The following is a 23239-nucleotide window of genomic DNA, read 5'->3' on the forward strand; positions in this document are numbered from 1 at the left end:
CCTCTGTCCACAGCTTCCACTGGACTCGAAACAGCAGGTTCTTCAACATCGCCAAGGACCCCCGGGTGTCAATGAGGAGAAAGTCTGGGACCCTGGTGATCGACTTCCGTAGTGGTGGGCGGCCCGAAGAATATGAAGGGGAATACCAGTGCTTTGCCCGCAACAAATTTGGCACGGCCCTGTCCAATAGGATCCGCCTGCAGGTGTCCAGTGAGTAGCATGGGGTGGGACTGGTATGCCTTGCTCCCGAGTGAATGGTGGGGTGGGGAGCATAAAGGATCATTCTAGAAGGGCCACCCTTGGCCAATTGGTGCCTTGGCACCCTGCATGTCCTACTTGCTGTTCTACCTCTGAGCAGGAGCACACCTCTCACTACTCAGAAAGATTCCTTAGAAAGGAGGCTTCCAAAGCAGAGTCTCAACCTCACCAGCACTCTGGACACGAGAGGAGAAGACAGAGAGGAGCTTTTAGAGAGAGCTTCTATGACAGAATGCCTCTCCTCTCTTGCTGCACCTCGCCTAGGCCCTCTCTTCTCCCTCGTTCTCCCATTTGCCCTTCTGCTTCCTCCTTATATGCCTGCCTTGAACCATGCTCCTTACCCTGGCCCCAGCCATCACCTTCATTTCATGCTCCTCTGTCTGATTCTCCCCAGAGTCTCCCCTGTGGCCCAAGGAGAACCTAGACCCAGTCGTGGTTCAAGAAGGTGCTCCTTTGACACTCCAGTGCAACCCTCCACCCGGACTTCCATCCCCGGTCATCTTCTGGATGAGCAGCTGTAAGTCTTGGGGGCCTGGTGTTTGGTTTCTACTTTCATCGTAGGGAGTCGGTTGGGTGTGTTAAATAGGAGGGGTTTGCCCAAGGTTGGAAGACCTTGACACATGAGAAGCAGGTGTAAGGGGCCACGTGGCTGAGAACACATCGAGGCTGCTCGGGCTCCTTTCCCAACCCAGTGATCAAAAGCAAGTTGCTTAACATCTCCGGGGGCCTCAGTTTGCTCTTATAACAGAACCAGATGCTCAGTAAGTGCTCAGTAATATTTGTGATGATGAAGAGGAAGAGCAAGAGAAAAGGAAAGGAGGAGGAAGAGGAGAAACTGTTTGTCAACAGGCCAATTAAAGGCGGGTTGACAGCAATTGCACTGCTGGGGATTTACCCCAAAGATACAGATGCAATGAAACACCGGGACACCTGCACCCCGATGTTTCTAGCAGCAATGTCCACAATAGCCAAACTGCGGAAGGAGCCTTGGTGTCCATTGAAAGATGAATGGATAAAGAAGATGTGGTCTATGTATACAATGGAATATTCCTCAGCCATTAGAAACAACAAATACCCACCATTTGCTTCAACGTGGATGGACCTGGAGGGTATTATGCTGAGTGAAGTAAGTCAATCGGAGAAGGACAAACATTATATGGTCTCATTCATTTGGGGAATATAAATAATAATGAAAGAGAATAAAGGGGAAAGGAGAAAAAATAAATGGGAAATATCAGAAAGGGAGACAGAACATGGAAGACTCCTAACTCTGGGAAACGAACTAGGGGTGGTGGAAGGGGAGGAGGGCGGGGGGTGGGGGTGACTGGCTGACGGGCACTGAGGGGGGCACTTGATGGGATGAGCACTGGGTGTTATTCTGTATGTTGGCAAATTGAACACCAATAAAAAATAAATTTATTATTAAAAAAAAAAAAAGGCGGGTTGACACCAAGCCTCCTTTCAATCTCTGATCAGTGTGAATTTGCTAAGTGCTGCCCGCATAGGACAGAGGGAGCTATAGGAATGAAACCTTTGATAAAGAAGAGATGGAGAAACAGGATGTTTGCAGCCAGCGGACAGAGTATCATCACTGAGAGCTTGTCCTGTTTCATTTTGGATGGAGACTCATTTAACCACTCAGGACCTCAGTTTCTTCCCATGTTCAATCAGAATAAGTGGGGGTGTGTTATAAAGGTACCTGGAGCATTGCCAGCTGTGTCTTCCTGGCTTCCCCTCCCCCTTCTCCATACCTGCTCCCCATCTGTCCACCCATCAGTCTACAGATCTGCCTGCCTGCCTGCTTAGCATCCATCAACCGTCCATCCCTGAAGGAGGCAGTGTTGTGAGCTGTTTGGCAGTGCGAGTATGGCTTTGTGTTCACCCATTGTCTCTTTCTTCATCATTTTGGTGCATATGCATGGGGAAGACTGCCTGGCCACAGGCTGGAGAGTTGGTTGGTTCGCTAACTATTCAGACTCTCTTGTCCCCTGCATCACGCCTGTCACCAGCTTATGTCTGTGCTGCCTCCTGAGCAGATCTCATTACCCTTCTTTTTCCATCATCACTGGCATCTCCCCAGTGCAGGCCACCATCAGCTTTTCCCTGGCTGCAGTAATCATCAGTAACCACCTCCCTGATCTTTCTAAAAACATATATCTGATAGTTTCATTCATATGCTCCAGGCCCTTCACTGGCTCCTCCATCACCTCGGACAAAGTCCAGACATCTTTCTCTTCCTGATCTGGTTCCCTCTGCCTCCCCGGCCCCTCTCCTACCCCCTACCCCAGCTGTGTGCTCTTACCTTTAGCACCCACTGTTCCTGCTGCTTAGAAACCTCTTAGGGCCCCTGTCTCTTCTGCCTAATGTCATGCAGCCTCCAAGTCTGAACTCAGGGCAGGAACTCTGTGCTCTTCCTCTCTGCTCATCCTCTTCTTACCCAGGCTTCCCACTCACCATAGTGTATAGTGATGATTTCTTTACCCACCACCTCTTCTACTAAGCCACAGGCTCCTTGAGGGCAGGAACTGTCTTACTCATCTCTCTTTCACCAATACTAGGCACAGTGTCTGGCACACAGTAGGCCTGCAGTATATCTTTGATAAGCCATTTGAAGACTAGCCCATCATTGGAAAGTTGACATCATTAACCTGTGCTTTAAGAAATGGTGACTTAATAAACAGTTGTGGGGCATAGGAAAGAGTTAGCTACAAATAGTCAACCTGACAAGTATGCTTTTACAAACCAAATAACCTGGGCACCTGGTCATTTGAAATGACATCTGATGCTTCAAAAATCATAGGTGCTTATCCTCAGCCACTCCTGTGATGTCATTAATTCTGAAAAGCATCATTTTCATATTTTAACATGCCTAAAATTAGAAAGCATCCTAAAACTGATGGTGTGCATTAGTGATTAGTATGTATCTTACAATTATAATTGGTAGTGCTTTTCTCTTTCCTGGTGGGAGTGAGAGCTTAAGGAAAACGAGTGTAATCCATGGGACGCCTCAGTGGCTCAGTGGTTGAGCATCTGCCTTTGACTCAGGTTGTGATCCTGGGGTCCCAGGATAGAGTCCCACATCAAGGTCCCCACAGGGAGCCTGCTTCTCCTGCCTGTCTCTGCCTCTCTCTGTATCTCTCATGAATAAAAAAATAAAATCTTCCAAAAAAAAAATAGAAAAGAAAAACAAGTGAATTTGACTCCTGATTTGGAAAGCTATGATCCCAAATCAGGAGTCAAAGATCTGAAGGGCTGTGATCCCTCCCTCTCATTCAGGGCCGGTCAGAGCTTTCGTGACATGAACAGGAGCCAGAAAAGTACGGGCATGGTGGGTAGACAGGTCTAAATCTAAATCCTCCTCTTCCCACACTGTTTTTGCAACCCAGGACACTTTAAATTCACTGCTTTCTTATTTGTCAAATGGAAATAAGCCCTACCTTAGAGTTGAGAGGAGGAGACCAAATAATGAACCCCTGCCCCCACCCCACCCCGGGGCTCTGTAGGTGCTCCATCACCTGACCTATCACGATGATCACTTCTGTTACCATGACTGCTCACCCCTCTCCAAACCTCTGCTTCCTTACAGCCATGGAGCCCATCACTCAGGACAAGCGTGTCTCTCAGGGCCACAACGGTGACCTGTATTTCTCCAACGTGATGCTTCAGGATATGCAGACAGACTACAGCTGCAACGCGCGCTTCCACTTCACCCACACCATCCAGCAGAAGAACGCGTTCACCCTCAAGGTCCTCACCAGTAAGTGCGGGTCCCTGCCCGGGCCTGGGAGCCAGGGGCAGAAGCCCGCTGAGCCCAAGGAGCCCCAGGAACCTGGGGCTGAGAGAAGCCTTGTCCCTAAGGCTGACCCAGAAATCCTTCCAGCTTATTGTCCCCGAGCTACTTCAGCAGCTCTTAATCAACCTCTCTTGATATTGAAGGCTTGAGTTCGAATTGGTCCTCCTCTTGCTCAGTGCTTCTCAGGCTCCAGGGTTAGGCTGAACCACCCGGCCCACGTGGCCGCTGTCCCAGGCCTGTCGAGCCTGCCTCCACCGTCCTGCCTCCGTGTCCTCCGGTAGCTCACCAGGTGCTCCGGACACACACCAGCACGGGAGAAGCGCAGCATTCAGTGTGGTCTTCCGGCGTCTCTTCCGTGCACACAGCTGGAGGATTTCTTTTCTATCTAGTCACCATTTGGTTGTTTGTACTTCTAGCAAAATGCCACAGTACAGAATGTCCAAATCAGCAGGGACCCCTCCCGCCCACAATGTGAACTGTGTTTGATTCTGTGATATGTAGATGCCGGACCCCTTGGAATAACAACATTTTCAAGCTGCAGATTTATGTTCTAGTTGTATGTGTTTTCATTTTTTATTTCCTGATTCTGTTTGGCTGGTCCCAAAGGGAGTCAGCATTTCCTGACCCCGCATAGCATGGGTACCAGGCCCTCTGCAGAAGAGAGAACTGAGTTGTCAGTTCACAGACCCGCAGCTGGGGATCTGCTGGCTTGAAGCTCTGGCTGCAAATCCTTAGCCAGCCTAGGACACTGAATTCAGAGTGGCTGTGTTAGTTTGCACCGTGGATTTGTAAGAGGCCTTCTAGAGAGCGCTTCCCCTGCCCCAAAGACCTTAGTCTGTCTGACTCAGCTGTGAATGCTGTATTCCACACAGGGGACCGTGGTGGTGGGAGAGGCCACGCAAAGGGAGAGGCCATGCAAAGGCCACACTGGCAGCTGCCCCAAGTTAGAGAAGAAAGCCTGAACCCCGGCTTCCCCAAGCCCACATGCCTCTCTGGGGGAATGGGGGAGAGGCACAGGGAGCTGGCTTTTCCCTCAGGACAGCTGGTGGCCTGGTCTTCTTTCCTCAGCAGCCCCTGCCAGTGATGGAAGCTGGTGGTGCCGAGAACCCCAGCCCCCACTCTGTTTCCACCCAGCATCGAGGCAGACCCACAAGAAGCAATTTCCTTCTCATTTCTTCTCCCTGTGACAGTTTTTCTCTTCTTTTCATTGTCTTCCCTTTGCTTTCTCACTTCCTTCCTATTTCCCTCCATCCTTCTTCCTTTCTTCTTTCCACCTTTCATTTTCTCTCTCCTTGAACCCTATCTACTTGCCTCCAGCACTCTCAGCAGCTCTGCAGCTCCCCCACACACTGTCTGGAGTTGGGGTCAGGCAGCCCGCAGTTTGCTAACCAGCGGGATAGCCAGAAACCCCAGGGTAAGCCCCATGTGCTCCTGGCAGTGGACCCAGCTTTGGTCTCTGCCACCCCCTTCTGGCCTTCTTATTCCAGACCCAGGCCCAGAAGGAACCCCTGGAGGAGAAAGTTGGTTGTCTGAAGTGTCTAGTGCACATCAGGAACCTGCCAGCTGGCTGAGCTGGGGAGGACAGTGTGGTCTGCCTAGGACCTCGGAGTGGCCTGCGGGGCCTGGACGGGGCTGGCAGTGTTGGGCAGTGAGGGAGGCAGGAGCATCAAGCAAGATGCTCACCGAGCTGATCCCCCAGACAGCCTTAGTGTCGTCACCTGGATTCCTCTCTGCCTACCTAGTGTGATGCTTCAAGTCAGGCACCTGTTTGGGGACTGAGTCAGGTGACCTTCCACAGTCCTGGACGAAGGCCCTCCAGGTCACACAGGCTAGAGCCAGGGAGGTGGAGGTGGCAAAGAGCCTTCCTCTGTGGAACTAGGCAGTAGAGATTATCAACAACATTTAGAAGTTGGACTTTCCAGAAACGCCTTTTTCTCTACCAGAGGAGGTAAGGGCTGTTTGTTTCTTCTTTATTTCTGGGTCCCCTTACTCCACTGAAAACTCCCCCAAATGCCAAGAACCTCCCCCCAGCCCCTCCCAGGTGATGGGAACAGAGCCCTGTCTGCTTCCTGGAGTTCTCCCAGGGGCAGCTTTGGCCAGGAGCAAGTTCTGGGCATCTGAGCCAGCCCAGAATTGGGCACAGTTGCTTAAAATAGCACAGTTGTGCTCTCTCTGCTTTCCTGCCTGGAAAGGACACAGGCTCTTTCTTGTACCTTCAGAACCAGGTCTGGGGATGGGAGGCAAAACAGCCATGCTGGGACAGCTTCAAAGTCTCTCCTCACCGCGGGTTTCCATCACAGTTTGCTCCTTGGGGGAAGAAACCAATCTCATCATGGCTGATTTTGCATTACCTACATTTAAGGAAGGATGGGGGGGGGGGGTGCGGGGGGAAGGTATCTAATACAAAACACTGGGCGATCTGAAACCATTTTTAAAATTTGTTCTGGGATGCAAAGACAACAGTGGAGTCAGGCCAACAGAGATGTACTTGTCCCACTTTGTCCACACCAGAACAGGCCCCTTTGGGTGCCTTCTGCCACAATAAGAGGTGACCATGGTGAGGGAGAAGGATTCTCTCCTGAGCCAGGCACAGGAGCACTAACCCTGCTTCCTCCTAATGTCTGCCGTCTAAGTGACACTCTTAGGAGTCAGAAAGTCTCCCTGAATTTCTCAGATGTGCTGGAGGATCCACAAGCTGTGAGATCACTTCTAAGCTTGGATCACTTCTCTGCAAAGAGAGCAGTTCTGTTTCACCTGGTGGCACGCGAGCTCCGGAGTATGAAGCCAAAGGGCCCATTTAGCTGTGTGCCCTTGTTCTCCCCCAAGAGAGAGGAATGTCCCCTCCTCGAGTGCATCCTCATTCCCCCCTCCCCTCTGCCACCCTGCCTCTTTATTCCACTGCAGGTTGGTTCCCACCCATTGCTCCAGATGAACCCAGGCTGACTTCTCAAACAGGCTCCATCTTTCCACAGACCGCATCTTAAGGGGGTAGTTCTGGATAATGCAGATCTCCCTACTGGGCGTTAAGCACTTTTGGGAACCCAGACACTACGGGTCCCAGCAAAGAGTGCGCACAGCCTCTGCAATCAATTCTAACAGTTGATCTGTCTTCAAATATGCAAATATTCCTGCACAGCGCGTCTCCTCCCTCGAGCGTTTGGACCAAGCCTGGCTTCGCTGGGCTGTCTGCTTGGCTTCCAGTCGGCTGTACCCGCCCCTCACCCCCTTGGGGACCGTCAAAACTTGAACCCAGTAGCCAGACAGGGATGGCGGTAGAATGAAAAGCCTAGCCTTGGCAGGCTTAAGTGCCTTATTCCAAACTGTCTTTCACCAAGGATTAAATGCCCAGGGGTCTTAATTACCTAACACTGGAATCAAAGCCACCAGTCTGCTCCTGAAGAACCCAAGCCAGTCTAGGAGCTCTGAATCTCCAGCTTACTCAGAGGGCCTTTCCCATCCAAGTGTTGGACTTCTAGCCCATTATACGCTCTGTCCTGCCCAGGCTCCCTTTCTCTTCCAAAAATCTGAACCGCAGCCTGGTTCTCTCTGCCTCCCGAGAAATTCTGGCCTCCTCAGAAGAAGGCCTTTCTGCCACTGGAGGCATCTCAGAGACCAGGATGGTGCCCATTGGTCAGGTGGGGGAGGGCTGCTTGCTGCTGGTTAGCACATGATCGCTGGGCACGGCCAAGAGTCCCTCTGTCCTTCTCTCTCAAATTATGAACTGTATTTCTTGGACTGTCTTCTCTCCCTGGCCTCCCACCTTTGCATCTTAGTTCCTGCCCAAGGAGGGCTTTGCTCTTTTCCTCAGGGATCACTCACATTCCTTTCTCTTTAGCTACCCCAGGAGCTGGCCTGATCCAGAGTCCTGGGAACTGAGGATTTTGATGGGAAGTTGTTCAAAAGACTACTACGGGATGCCACTAATCCTTATCTCATTTGTTTGAAACACAGTAGGATCAAGCCATTAAAGGTCAAGCCTAATTTCTTTCATTAAAAAGAAATTTCTTTTATTATTGCCTTCTTTTGCAGGATTTAACCTTTTCTTCCCTTTTTTGGGTTGTTTTATGTTGCTTATTCTTCACCAAGCACATTTCCTTTCCAAATATGCCGTGTCTTTCTTTGCAAAAACACCAGTTGTTTTCGTGGCTTTGCATTTCTGTTGTTTGCCCCCTGTTTATGCCTCCACAAGCGCTCTGTGGCCTCCTGTTTGCTCACCCTCTTTTGTTTATTGCAGACAACCCCTATAATGACTCGTCCTTAAGAAACCACCCTGACATGTACAGTGGTGAGTCGCCGTGGTAACCTTGGGAGTAACCTTGCCTGTCCTAACCCCAGTTCTCCTAACCTGACTGATACCGTGTCATTAACTCACTCGGGGTGTCAGGACTGACCGTTGCCCAGACCAGGGTGCTGAGGTGGCCCCTTCCAGACACTGCTCTCCCGGAGGACAGTGGCCAGTTTGGGAGTTTGAGGTAGCTCACATAGTGGTTTCCCAGCACGTGCAAGCCTCTAGTCACTGAGATCTAGACAGGTTGGTCAGACCAGGGCAAGACTTCAAAAGAGATTCTTGGCGAGTTCAGTAGAAACACAGGAATCATAGGACCCAGTGGTGGATGGATGGAGAGTATCTGAGGATAGATGAGTCTGCACAGTGAGGGGGGAAAAGGAAGGAGGAGGTTTAGAGTACACGAAGGAAGCTTTGTGATATATTTAGTTAACTCTTAAGTGTCTGGATGTGAACTGCCTGCCTTGTAATCTTGCCTTAGTTACCGGGGGGCACCCCTTCACAAGCCCCATGTCTCTTTAAAATCCCTTTGGAAAATATGAATAAGAGTCCAGCCCTGAGTTCTCTTTTGAGGTAAGTATAAATGAAGATGAGCCATGCCTGGCCTCTGTGGCCTGAGTTGCTTCTCTGCTCTGGCAGTGTGTGCAAATCCAGTGCCCACCAGTCCACACACTTGCAAGTTGTGGAACAGTTTCCATGAGGCATATTTCTTTATTTATTTATGATAGTCACAGAGAGAGAGAGAGGCAGAGACATAGGCAGAGGGAGAAGCAGGCTCCATGCACCGGGAGCCCGACGTGGGATTCGATCCCGGGTCTCCAGGATCGCGCCCTGGGCCAAAGGCAGGCACTAAACCGCTGTGCCACCCAGGGATCCCCCATGAGGCATATTTCTTTTTTTTTTTTTTTTTTTTTTTTTTTTTTTTTTTTTTTTTTTTATTGGTGTTCAATTTACTAACATACAGAATAACACCCAGTGCCCGTCACCCATTCACTCCCACCCCCCGCCCTCATGAGGCATATTTCTAACTCATCACACAACTGGTTGCTCAGGCTGAGTAGTAGAGTAATTAGCTATTTCCACACCTGAGCCACCCCCGCCCCCCACACACTCCCCCGCCCCCCCCAACCTCCCATGGCTGGAGAATGTCTTGTTTTCCTTGAGCAGCCAGAGGGAACGTCATTTGCTGGCTTTGGTGAGGCAGCTGGCCCCCATCATCACTTATGCCTCAGAAGCTGAGGCTGCAGGTCCCCAGGGGTGTCATTGTGGACTCAAATAGATAGGAAGTGTCTGCACTGAGATGTGCTAATATAAACAATGATCGTAGTCTGGAGCGGGGGATGGGAAGAGAGTGAGAGTGAGAGCCCCGGAAAGAGGCAAAGGCTCTAACTTGACATCAGGCGGCTAGAGCCACACTGAGACTCTGCCAGAGAGATTTACTGCCCAAGGAAGCAGGGGACCTTTGTTGGATTTGGGGCATTGTTTGTTTTCAAAATAATGGGGCCCAACCACCATTGTGTCAAGAGCGGCCAGAATATTGGTGTGGAATGTGCCTCTCTCTAAATTGGATTTCAGGTAATCTATTATGGAAGTATTCTTGAAGCTAGAGCATGTCAGAGCCAGAAGGTCCCTTAGAGACCATCTGATCCAAGCACCTCACTTTGTATCAGATAAACCATTCAGGGGAACATGCATGTAGAATTGTTTTATCAATGGGATAAGTCTGAGTGATTCCAGCCACTTAAACTTTGTGACCAGTTATAGATGTGACTATAAGTGAAGGAGTGGGAGTTCTAAGAAACATCCAGGGCTGTGAAACCAAGCAAACTTTGCAAGAACTAACGTGGAGATCGACCCGTTCTCAATCCAGGGTAGGATGAATGAAGCTGACCTAAGCATGAAGCCAGCTGGAAAGGATATAAAGTCAAAGTGAGACATATGCTGAACAAAGCACACCAAGGTGAATGCTTCTAGAAAGAAAGAGAAAGTGGAAAGGAAGGAAGAGAAGGTCCTTCCTAAGTGAAGGGCTGGACATAGAGGCGTAACACAGTGAAAAACGCCCAGTGATCTGTCTGCTTGGCCTTGAAATACGGCATGTCTCATAGCGGTAGGGCCACCCCATAACTACATTTTATTCTAGTGATTTCTACAGTGGTTTGGCATCCTTTAAACATATGCCAGATGTCCCCTGACCTGCCGAGTGGCAGGGGGAAGCTGGTCTGAGATTGTAGCTTACCACGTAGAATTCACCCAGCAAGGAGACAAGGACGAGAAGAGTGGGCATTCTGAGGTAGACAGCCTGGAATTAAATGCAGGCTACAGGAGGTGCCACTGAGTGGCCTTGGGCAAGTCATTTAGTGTGTGAAAACTTTAATCTCCTCATCTGTAAAATAGGTAGATGACCCACCCCAAAGTATTGTCATGAAGATTAACCAGGATAACGCGCATCTGATTAGTATGTGTTAACACATTATTGGTACTATTGGCATTGAAGGGAATACTTTAGTGTTGAGTGAAGTTAAGATGGACACAGAGAACTTGAAGAGAAGCTTGCTTGTTTAGCAAGCACAATTATAGGAAGGAAGTACTGTGGAGGGAGAAATTTTAGGGCAGGCCAGAAAAATGAAAGCTATTCAGATCATCAGCTCTGCTGAGAACTGGATCAGAAAAAAAAGTTCCAACTATTGGATAAGGGATTTGGGTCAGACTTATGGAAGAGACTTCCTGGCAGTGGAAGGTATCAAATGTTGCTAGACAGAGAGTTTTTCTCGTCTTCTGGGATTGTTTGCTCAGCCATTCCTGGAGCCAGAGAGGTGGATGAGATGCCACAGATCCAGCCCCATGAGTTCTTAATTATGAGACTTGAAAGCAGCAAATGGGGGATTCACCTGCCCCTAAAAGCCGTTTTTGGCAGAGGTTCTCAGATATACCTGATACGTTGGACTCTCTTCTGCTAACCCGGAGTACTTAACAGATGGGAGCAACTCGGGTTTTCAGCAACCTTGACCTTTCCTCTTGCAGGAGTCAAGCAAGACGTTTTCTCATCACTTTTAAAGCTGGGGTGGTTGAGGCAGTGTCATCTCTCGATGTCTCCCTACTAATCAGATTCCCTAGAAATCCATGATCCCACTCTTGAGCCACAGCTTAGGAGAGCCAGAAAGGACAGATTGTCCTTGGGTTTGAGATCAGAGGGGCCCATGGTTGGAAGCTCTTCCTGAATACACCGATGCTTTGGCATCTGGGTTTGGAGTTTGATCAGCTATTAGGTCTAGCCCTAGCCCTGGAGATCGGGGAGAATGAGAGAAGCATCATCAGGCTGGACAGGCTGAGTCCCCACCTCTTAGGAGGGTATGTAAGATCACACCCTAGGAGACTGTCATCCTCCACCATATAGAGCCCTAGAGAGTAATCACCTTTGTCTTGGAGATTCTTTCTGGGTCACCTCCTGGGAAAGAAATTAGCCACCTTCCCTTGGGAGCAGTGGCCCCCAAAGCCGCCAGCTGGATTATCCTTCATAAATTTTTTATATAAATACCTCGTGCTGCAGCTGACCACATTTCTTCACAACCTCCCCATCTGGGTCCAGCTTCTCATCCCTTAATGATACCACATGTCACCCTGACTCCTCTTCAAGCTTTCCATGGCCTTAAGAATCCATGGAAATGGATTCTTGGATGCCTTGGGAATCTCTTAATTCCCAGCCCAGCTTCTTTCTCTAGCATGGGCCTGAGTTTATTTGATAGCCATCAAGGAGGGATAGAATCTTAGCTGAGTGGAAGAGGCTCACCAGAGCAGCTCACTAAGACGCTAAGTCTTTCTCTATTGCCTCTTTTGCCCTTGAATTTTGGTTTTCTTTGGTTTGATACTCCCAGAGCTGGCTGTCAGGAGGGACAGATGGGGTATTCATCTTTAACGAGGCGATATAGTATAGCTATCAGAGCACACACTTTGGTGCCAAATGGCCCACAATCCAAAACATAGCGACATAGCAGGCTGATGACCTTGCCAAGTCTATGGATTTCTTTGAGCCTCAGTTCTCTCTGCTGAAAATGGAGGTAGTACCCCCCACACATACCAGGTTTGTTGTAAAGATTGAGCATGACTATGATGTCTAGAGAGAGCTGTTAGCATGGGCCCAGCCCATTATGAATGCTCACCAAGTGGTAGCCCTGATTATTATTTCTGACTTTTAGGATGTTCTTCCCTATATTTTTGAACTTTGGCTTGTTTCCCAGTAGCTTCTCTTCCTTTGGGATAATTCTATGGTTGCTAGCCCACATCCTACAAATGAAGTGCTGCTGTAACCTTTTTATGGTCACAGCTACAGCACGTCAAGGCACTCACAGCGAGACTCAGCTCGCTTCTCCTCCTTCCCGTACTTCATGCTTTGCTGGTCAAGTGTGCTTATGGTGCTGCATGCTATGGTGTGAATTAAATGTCCACAGGGTGGCAGATTGGTTTCTGCAGATTCTGTTCCTGTGTGGAAGGAGTATGCCAACTGGGCTGGGTCCTCTTTCACATGGTCCCAGGGCTCCCAGCCCTCGAAAGAGTCACCAACCTGACACCAGAGTCTCCTGCCCTGAAATATCCTTCTCATAGTTCCCTTGACCTTGTGTTATCTTGACTGTTTTGGTGATTCCATGATAATGGGTGGGACGAAGCTGCTGCTTTGGTGTCAAGCTTCCTTGGTACTGAGAGCTGGCTGCTTCAAGAGTCCTAGATGGTAACCGATTAACCACATAATGGATTAACCTGTTCAGTAGCCGCTGTTGTATATGTGTGTGCTGGTGGGACACATGAGGACATCTTACAGGAAGAGAAATAACACATGGGGTAAACTGTTGCCTTCTTTTTTGTTCCCGTCTTCCCTTGAATTCATTCATCCCACAAACACTTACTGAACGCTTGCTATGTGCCACATATTGTGCCAGCCACCTCACTGTGTATACGTCTCGTCATTTCTTCCCCTCACAAAAGCATAAAGTAGACACCAACTCTGTGACATGAACTCCCCAATACCTAATGGAGAGACGCTGAGTGCCTCTAAGACAGGAGCTTTGCTGATCCAGCCAGGCACCAGCCTGTCCAACAAGCTCCTTTAGGAGTCACTGGTGTCACAGAGACAAGAGTTCCCCTGCCACTCTGTCCTCACTGCCAGGACCCGTTAAACAGCCCCCAGCCAAGAAGATGCCTTTGTTCCCACTCCAGGCATCTCTGACCACTCCCAGCTCCTGGCAGCTCTGCCTGCCTTCCTCCTCTCACTTCTCCAACCAAGTCTAAGACCCACTGCACCCATGGGTAGGCTCAGCTTCTACCTTTAACTCTTCTTGTTTATGACCCTATGCCTTGGGGCAGGGGTGCCTCCTCTGGCTTCCCTTTGCTTTGGGGTTCCTGGTTGGAAAAACCCTCGCTCTTCTCCCTTCCGTCTTACCCATTTCCATAGAACTGTGCAAAAAGCTCCCCGGGAGAGGTGAGGCGCAGGTAAGGTGGGGTCCACCGTACTGGGGGTGTGCCCAGACTTGCATGACCCCGTCCACGGCCAAACAGCCATCCTGGCCATGTGGATCTCTGTGAGCCACCTGGCCATCAAACCCTGCATGCTTGTCACTGATTGCTGACGTGGCTGCTCCAGCCTAGTTGAATTGTAGATCACCTCCTCCGTCTTGGCTGCCACTTCCCGCTCCCCCTCCCTTCCCCCTCCCCCAGTCTCTCACATCCAATTAACACTCTCCTCCCAGCCCCATTCTAGAGTCATTAGTGAGGAAGCAGAATGGTCTTGGCCCCAGAGTGATTTCCTGTCATCTCTGCTCATTCATTCTCTCCATGTCTCTGCTAAACCATTAATAATGCTGCTTGCATCTCTGACTGTTCATCTGGGTCTCGGTGGCTTCATCCCAGCTCCTTGCCTCCAGGGTCCCAAAGAGCAGGTTATCTGTCCTGTGGCCCCAGTATGTGCCTTCTCGTTCATCCACTGCTGCTGAGACGGCCTTCCAGGGGGGCCACCACATTGGTCTCTAGGGTCCCAACACAGGATGCTCAGGGGGTAAACCACTTGCTGCTCAGGCAACCTCCTCCTCCTTTCCCAGGAAGGAAGGGTTTACTGAACCGGGGAGGAAGCTGGACTCCTATTAGATCCTTTCAGAATTTAGAGCTGCTCAAAAAAAAAAAAAAAAATTTAGAGCTGCTCACACACATGTGCCAGTGGGGCCAGGGAGCCCCGCGCTTCCTAACACACCTCTCTTAATGTTGCCCCGGCCCTTTGGGGGGAGGTTCAGCTGGGAGGGTCTGGGGCTTGGTGCCTCTAAGGGTAAGGGGCATGATGACACTTCTTTCTAGCCTGACCGCTTTGGCCTAGCTGGGTCAGCCCTGGGCAGGAGGCTCATGAGAGCATCTTCTGTCCTATTTCAGCACGAGGAGTTGCAGAAAGGACACCCAGCTTCATGTATCCCCAGGGCACAGCGAGCAGTCAGATGGTGCTGCGTGGCACGGATCTTCTGCTGGAGTGCATCGCCTCTGGGGTGTATGTACAGCCCACACCCCCACTCTAGTCACTCTCCAGGAGGAGGGGAGTAGGAATTCGCTCCTTGCCACAGTTTGGGGGGCAGAGTCAGAAACAGGCCCGAGCAAGGCCTCTGCAAAACATCATCATTTCCCTCCCGTTCTGGCTGTCTCTTTTATGGGTAACAAGGAAAGGAGGTGGGTAGGTGTCTGGCATGTGCTAGAACCCCGGGTGACTTTATATTAGTCCCTCAGTGCTGTGTGGCCTAGCATCCCCTCTGTACAGGAAAGATCTGCTGTCAGAGGGCATGCATCCTTCTGGGCCCCAAGTACACTTCAAGGATGCCTGGGTGCCTCCAGCTCTGTAGAAGAAAGCAGGGTCGCAGCTGGTGATATGTCCCCATTTCCCACTTGGCCCCCCTCCCAGCCCCACGCCAGACATCGCATGGTACAAGAAAGGTGGGGACCTCCCATCTGACAAGGCCAAGTTTGAGAACTTTAACAAGGCTCTGCGTATCACCAACGTCTCCGAGGAAGACTCTGGGGAGTATTTCTGCCTGGCCTCCAACAAGATGGGCAGCATCCGGCACACGATCTCGGTGAGAGTAAAGGGTACGTTGTGTGTATTTCTCATTATGATGATTTTGCCAACCCTACACACCACAACCACCTTTCACTCTGCAGGGGGATGTGGGGGGGGGGGTCAGGGTGAGTACGGGAGACCCAATAACACACTGGTTAGTGGCAATAGTGATCTGCCAGGGATAGCGTCCCCCCCCCCCGTGTGTGTGTGTGTGTGTGTGTGTGTGTGTGTGTGTGTATGTGCGCACGCGCATGCTCACTGGGTATGAGGGGCAGGAGATCCATCCTGACCATCCCCCAATTTTTTGCTGTGCCTGGGGCTCCCTCCGCAGGTGAATTTACCCCAATGGGCCATTCGTATTTCACACCATGCCTTTCTTTCATTTTGCATTCCAGTTCACGGTGTGTCGTCTTAGCCCTGTGCTGTGTACTTGTGCATGGTTCTTTCTTTAAAATGGGAGGTTATCATGGCACAAATTATTTTTTAAAAAATCACCTCACTCCCTTCCAAAGCATAGATGGCCCATCTGAGCTGTTGCAGGCAGTAGAGCACGTGCCTTTACGTGTCCCAGCCACAGGTGGTGGGATGCACCAGTCACTCCTCAGCCTGGGGCTGACAGGATGATTGGGACAGATGAGGTCTAATACCAACAGTGCAAGAACTTTTGAAACACACGCTCAGTTAATTTTATGACTTTGGTTTCAGTACTACACTCAAACCAGGGTTTTTTTTTTTTTTTTTTTTTTACGATTTTATTTATTTATTCATGAGAGAGAGACAGACAGAGAGAGAGGCAGAGACACAGGCAGAGGGAGAAGCAGGCTCCATGCAGGGAGCCCGATGTGGGACCCGATCCCGGGTCTCCAGGATCAGGCCCTGGGCTGAAGGTGGCGCTAAACCGCTGAGCCACTGGGGCTGCCAAACCAGGGGTTCTTAACCGTTTTGGGGGTGTCAAGATGTTTGAGAATCTGATCCAAAGGAACTTCTCAGGGAAAAAATCCACATATCCACATATTCACAATTGGAAGGGATAGCCAGCTCTACTCTACCCAAAGCCCAGTGCCTAAGAATGCATATGAGGCCTTTTCTAAATGGTCTGATCTCACAGCAATAGCAGCAGAATCCACACAGGCCGACCCCGGGTGCACTTTACCACCTGCGTGGCTGGAGCCCTTGAGTGCACATCGTGGATACCCATGGGGTTCTAAAAGCGTCCTCTGTCCAAGCCTCCCCTGAGAATTCTGATTTAGTAGGTCTAAGATAGGCCCCAGTGTCCATGTTTGTTAAAAGCTCTTCAGAGGATTCTAACGAGCAGCCCTAGTTTAAAACTATTGTTCTGTGAACTCAAAATAGAGCGGGCAGCATGTGGTGCCACGTCAGCCGCAGGCAGGCAGGGCTGAGTCATCCCATGAGGAGGAGCCCTGGGCAGGTGGTGAGGCCTTGGAGCTGGCACTCAGGGGCTCCTGCCTTCCTAGTGGGAGCCGGTCTGGTGTCTCCTGCCTGCCCCGTGCCATCTAACTCCACTGCCTGTGCTCTGCTTGCCTTCCAGCTGCTCCCTACTGGCTGGACGAACCCAAGAACCTTATCCTGGCTCCCGGTGAGGACGGGAGACTGGTGTGTCGAGCCAATGGGAACCCCAAGCCCACTGTCCAGTGGATGGTAAATGGGGAACCGCTGCAATGTAAGTAACAGTCATGGTCTCACCTGGCTCTGCTGTGTCTCCTATCAGAGGCTCCAGATCCCCATCCCTGTGGGCCAGCCCCAGGTGTACCAGAATGAGGTTCAAGAATAACCCCTTGGCTCCTGCTTCTGGAGCATCCCAGATCTTTGGACATCAAGAGGCAAGGAAACTGCCTCATCTGTGTGTGAGAGAACAGGAAACCTGTGGTTATGTTCCCGTATTTAGGGAGCATAAAACTCCCTTGGGTTTTTCTTGAATCTTGCATTCTGCCCTAAACAACCGCACAGCCCAGTTGAAGGTCTGGAGACTGGGTCTGCATCTGCGGAGAGCCAGCCTCTGAGTGGCGATGGGGCTTGGAAGGCAGAGCAGAGCCCAGTAACCCACTACCGTTAGTGACCCAGGCCTCACTCTCTGTGGAGGGCAAAATGAGAGCCAGGTCAGATATGAGGAAGAACTTCCCCACGAGAACAAAGGTGAATGGATGCAGTTAAGGGCTATGCCCAGATTTGGGGAAACTGAGTCCTACCCAATGGCTAGAGTAGGTGCCTCCAGGGCCCCCTCCAGCCAGGGCTCTTGGTCAGGTTTTCCCATCGTGTCGTGTATAGTTGCATTTACTTTCTAACGTGTCCTGGCGGGTCTCTGTAGGAATGCAGCACACTGCACCCTCTACTGAGCACAAAGCTCCCTCCCAGCCAGTGTCCTTCCCCTGGGCACAAGCAGAGCTCCGGACATTGCCTGCCCTCTGCTGTTCTCCCCGTCCTGACAGCACTCTGAGAACAAGGCAGACTGAGGCAGCAAACTTCACGGCACCATTGAATAAATGCAGAGCCTGGGATCCCGCAACTAAGTGGTGGCCCTGGAAAGGTCACCTGTCAGTCAAGGGGGGGGTGGCTGAGAAGAAAGTTGGGTCTCTGAGAATTGCCGGAGGGAGGAGGCATTGAAGTTGCTGGGGTGGACTCCTTCGTGCCTTTTTTGCTGACTGGGGACTTGGGGACGGGCGATAAGGATGCTGACTTCATCTTCACTTCCTTCTTGCTGACTCCCCAGTTCCGGGCTCAGACATGGTATCTGTGGCATGGCGCCTCGGGGGCCAGACCCCACGTTGGTTCTTTGCCCACTGCTGCCATAGGTCTGGGTGATCTTGGGTGAGTTCACGACGATCCAAGCCAAGTCACCTGGCTTAGTCCAGAAACTTTAGAGAGGAAAGTCACCTTCTAGTGAAAGATGAAAGAAGTGGGGGTTCTTTACATTTCTAGAAAACTTTATGTGTATAGCTTATTATCATTCTTTTAATAACGCTCGTCGGAGTGAGGAAGGATGGGAGTAAATCTCCCCTACTTGACAGAGAAGGGAAATGAGGCCTAGAATTTATTGATTTGTCCCAGCCCCAGATAGACATGTGAGTGGGACTGAGACCCCACAGCCACTCCCCAGCATCTGCTCTCCGCACCCCAAGCCAGCCATACTTGAAGAGTTGCGGGGGGAAAGGTCCTCTGTCCGTTTAGGATATATTTCTTGGGACAATCGGGTAGCTTTGGCAAATTTAAGGACTCATTCGGTTTCAACAGGCATTGGCTTATTGGTTGAACTCTGAATGTTTGCACAATGCTCTGTTCAGAGGATGGGAAGTTGGTAGACTCCATCGAGTTGACATTTCTTTGTCCTTTTCAAAACATTTATGTATATGCACAATGGATTAAAATAATTAACAGCAACAATAATCAGTGCGTGCGTGCCGGGCCTCTGCCAATGACTTGAGACATGCATTAAAATCTCAGGTTATCCTCATAACCTGAGGTGATGTGTCATCTCCATTCTGCACACAGGAGGCTGGAACTTAGAGGAGCTGAATGATGCTGACAGGTCATATGGTTGGAATTCAAACACCTTTCTGTTTCCACACCTGTCAACCACATCTGCCCAGCTGTGACATAGGTCCAGCAGGGATTCACAGTCCCACTGAACAGACTGAGAAACAGACTCCAGTAGGTTTGACGATGGACCCAAAGTCACAAAGCTAAGGAGCAGTGGAGCTGGAGGCTGGGTCTTCTGGGAGCCACCCCGGGCTGCTGCTTCCAGGGCACCCAGTCATCTTAGGGAGCCCTGGCCAGAGCCCCAAGTGCCCTCCACCCTGCCCCATTTCTCACAAGGAGCATCTTTCCTGTCTGTAGCGGCACCACCCAACCCAAACCGTGAGGTGGCCGGGGACACCATCATCTTCCGGGACACCCAGATCAGCAGCAGAGCTGTGTACCAGTGCAACACCTCCAACGAGCATGGCTACCTACTGGCCAACGCCTTCGTCAGCGTGCTGGGTGAGTGCACCCCTCCACCTGGTGGAGCCTCCCTGGGGCTTGTTCCTGTCGTGGGGCCCACTTTCTTCTCCAGAGGTCAGCCAGGCTGGGTGGGGTAGGAGAGCAGTGGGGTGGAGGAAGCATGGAGACTGAAGATGGATTTTCTGGGGAGGATGGAGGACTTCGGATCTGGGTGTGCAGACTGTTAATTCCATATGAGGCTCCTATCTCCAGATGAGAGGGTGGGGCCTGTCTCACCCCCTCCCCGTATCCACGCCAACTCTGTGTTCTCGGTGGCCTCAGGGTGGCCTCTGAGTACTAGTGTCACTTCTAGATCCAGGAGAAGGCAGGGGCAGCTCAGAGATACCTTGGGGTTGTGAAGGGGCAGGTTCCTGTTTGTAGCGGCACCACCCAACCCAAACTGTGAGGGTTTGGAACCTGGTGGATAATCTGGGAGACCCTTTGCAAAAGCTGGATTGGGTGGAAGGTAGGTTGAGGACAGATAGATGAGCTCCCTCCTCCCTCCCCAACCCTGGGAGGTTGCAGGGGATCCCTGGGTGGCTCAGCAGTTTAGCACCTGCCTTTGGCCCAGGGCGTGATCCTGGAGTCCCGGGATCGAGTCCCGCGTTGGGCTCCCGACATGGAGCCTTCTTCTCCCTCTTCCTGTGTCTCTACCCCCCTCTCTCTCTTTCTCTATCATAAATAAATAAATAAATCTTAAAAAAAAAAGGAGGGAGGTTGTGGTGGGGGGTGAGGAACAGGGGTGCTTGGAAAGCTGCTGTGCTGCCAGAGCACATGGAAGACCCTGGGGGAGGGGAACTGGAGGAGCTAACCCCCACCAGCCCCCCAGCCAAGGTCCATTCTCTGGAAATTGTAGACGTGCCACCCCGGATGCTGTCACCCCGGAACCAGCTCATTAGGGTGATCCTGTACAACCGGACACGGCTGGACTGCCCATTCTTCGGGTCTCCCATCCCCACACTCCGATGGTAAGTTCCAGACCAGGCCTCACCCCCGGGGGGTGGGGATTCCTCTGGTTTATAGCACTCGTTACCCTCCTGGCCCAAAGTAGGGTATTCAGTGAGACCAGTGAGCCTTGTAGGGTGGAAGCTGGGAGAAAGCTGATCAATCATCGACGTCAGCCCCATTCCTATGCAGAGAAGAAAACCGAGGCCTAGAAAGGGCCAGAGACTTGCCAGGGCGGCCCAGCAGTGGGAGGCAGAGCATCGGGGGCTCGGGGCTGCACACTGCTCTCTCAGTGTGCTGTGTGTCCCGCTGTTCTGTTGTGAGGTTTAAGAACGGGCAGGGAAGTAACCTGGATGGTGGTAACTACCACGTCTACGAGAATGGCAGTCTGGAAATCAAGATGATCCGCAAAGAGGACCAAGGCATCTACACCTGTGTCGCCACCAACATCCTGGGCAAAGCTGAGAACCAGGTCCGCCTGGAGGTCAAAGGTAAAGGAGAGGTTGGTAGGTAGAGGCGGGGTGGGGCAGGCAAGGAAGCCATCTCCTCCAAGTGGTTCCCGTGAGCCATTCCCTTTGAAAACACACCACACATCACGTCAGATCCCCCGTGGGGCCCTCCCGCTGGGCTTCTGTGTCCTCACAGGGCTTCTGGCCGGCCTGGGGGCCGGGAACACAGAGTTCTGCTCAGTTCAGTCCCCGTGGGACTAGGAAGGGAAGCTGGAGACCCCTACCAGCACTCTGCTACCCCCCCAGGAAGTGCATCGTAGATTCCCCAGCCAGAGAGAAAGGACATGGGGATTGTTTCCTCCTTGGAATTGCCCCTACTAGCCCCACCACCACCATTCATACACCTGGAAGGTTCTTTCTGCCTCCTCCCGCGGTCCCTCTAATCTTGAGGCCACACGTGTTTCACTGCGTGGCCACGCGGGGTGGGGGGCAGAGGCCTTGCCGATGACAAGCTCCCTTGGCTTCTGCACAGACCCCACCAGGAATCTACCGGATGCCTGAAGACCAGGTGGCCAAAAGGGGCACGACGGTGCAGCTGGAGTGTCGGGTGAAGCACGACCCCTCCCTGAAGCTCACGGTCTCCTGGCTGAAGGATGATGAGCCTCTCTACATAGGAAACAGGTTTCTCTGCTCCTTCCTTCTCTCTTCCTGGTGTGAGTCTGGGCCATCTTCTTCCTCCTCGCTCTCGGTGACACACGGAGGAACCCAGGGACGGAGAACCTGTGGCATCGTGTCCCCCAGGAACTGCCACGGAGGGGGTGGCAGCATCAGTACCTCCCCCTCTCCCACCAGTTCTCCCCCTCTCCTCTTTCTCACTCTTTTCTCTATTCCCTCCTCTCCCCTCACCCCTTTGCCTCCCGCTGCCTCCCTCTTCTGCTGGGAGCACCCCCATCCTCAGCCCTACTCGCAGTGCCCCTGGTGTCCAGCAGAGGGCAGGGCTGGCCCGAGCCGCCTGCCACCAGGGTGTTAGTGGGGCGCCTCAGCCCACAGGCACTCAGGGTGCTTTTACTAGACCTCACTGGCCTCCTATGTCCAGATTTAAGTGGTGTGGTGGGAGGGGAGGCATTGAGAGTGTCCAAAAGTCCCGGCAGATATCTCTGATGTGCAGTCAGTGATGGAGGGGGATGGAGAGCCCTCCACGGGGCTCTTTGTTGTTCCCCCCACATCTCGGAGGGTGGTTGTGCAGGGCCCTGAGGTTGGGCATAGGGAACGACTGTTTCCACAATCATCTGGCTTTTCCCAGGGTGTGCTCTGCAGGCAGGCACAGGCCTTGTGCACTCCCAGCTTTCCCGGCCCACCCTGCTCTGTGGTGTCCACCTCCCTCCTCAGGAGACAGTTCAGAGGAGCGCAGGACAGCTGGCCTGAGCCTGGGTGCACAGGCTGGCGTGGGCTGAAGGGAGAGCTGGAAGTAGGGGAGGAGGAGGGCTGCCAGCCTGCCTTTTGGGGGGTGGACCTAACCGTGCCCTGATTTGGGGGGGAAGAGCACAGCATAAGAAAGGCAGCAAGGAATAGATAATAGGCAATCTGAGGACAGTGAATGTGAGTCTGAATGTGATCAGGGCCACTTCTGCTTCACCCACTTTCCTTTTCCCTTCCATCAAGCACCTAAGTGCTCCAGGTAGTGGTGAAGACCATGGCCCTCTCAAATCATGTCCCCTGCGAGGGGCTGTGGCTACCCTGCCCAGCCTGTGATGCTTCCCTCTCACTCACCATCCCCACTCCAGGGAGAAAGCAGGCAGTGCCCAGAGCTCCCCTGCACCGCTCACTGTCTACCCATTCGCCCTCCTCCCAACCACTCCCTGGTGCCCCTGCAGGATGAAGAAGGAAGACGACTCCCTGACCATCTTTGGTGTGGCTGAGCGGGACCAGGGCAGTTACACATGTGTTGCCAGCACTGAGCTGGACCAGGACCTGGCCAAGGCCTACCTCACCGTGCTAGGTAACTGCCACTGCTCGTACATGCTCTGACCGCCTCCCATCCCACCCCTTCCCAAGGTCAGAGAAGCAGTGAGCCCCACACAGGTCCCAGGACATTGCCTGTGGTCAGCCGGCTGGTCAGGGGTGGTGATCTCCTGCCCTTTGATCTAAGAGTTAGGAAGCTGCTCCTTTCAGAACAAGCTGTGCTGGACACCTTGCCTCCTGAGTAGAATCATTAACTCCCCCAAATCCTCAACTGATGGGTGCCTGAACGAGAGGGGGAAGGTAGATGAGGGATTCTTCTTGTGATAATCCATACCGACTTTACAGCTACCTCCGTACCACTACGTCAGTTAAAACAATTCATCATTGAAGCAAGACTGAATTTTGAGTCTGTCCTGCCAACACCCTCTACTAGCCTCCCTCCCCCTCCCACCCTGCTCCTGTTTCCTTAA

The 23239-nt window shown here is 51.8% G+C and overlaps 1 protein-coding gene across 1 annotated transcript in view; it reads left to right on the forward strand.

Annotated features, from left to right (window-relative positions):
* The window catches only part of NFASC (neurofascin), a 177444-nt gene that overhangs the window by 115734 nt on the left and 38471 nt on the right, over positions 1–23239 (forward strand). The window contains 13 exon segments of the mRNA XM_038586009.1: positions 14–210; positions 653–775; positions 3845–4015; positions 8286–8336; positions 14745–14856; positions 15262–15446; positions 16967–17098; positions 19270–19413; positions 20270–20381; positions 20683–20849; positions 21340–21350; positions 21352–21488; positions 22682–22806. Of these exon segments, the coding sequence (XP_038441937.1) occupies positions 14–210; positions 653–775; positions 3845–4015; positions 8286–8336; positions 14745–14856; positions 15262–15446; positions 16967–17098; positions 19270–19413; positions 20270–20381; positions 20683–20849; positions 21340–21350; positions 21352–21488; positions 22682–22806 (1667 nt within the window).

Source organism: Canis lupus, chromosome 38 (assembly GCF_011100685.1).
Source record: "Canis lupus familiaris isolate Mischka breed German Shepherd chromosome 38, alternate assembly UU_Cfam_GSD_1.0, whole genome shotgun sequence".
NCBI classification, from domain to species: Eukaryota; Metazoa; Chordata; class Mammalia; order Carnivora; family Canidae; genus Canis; species Canis lupus.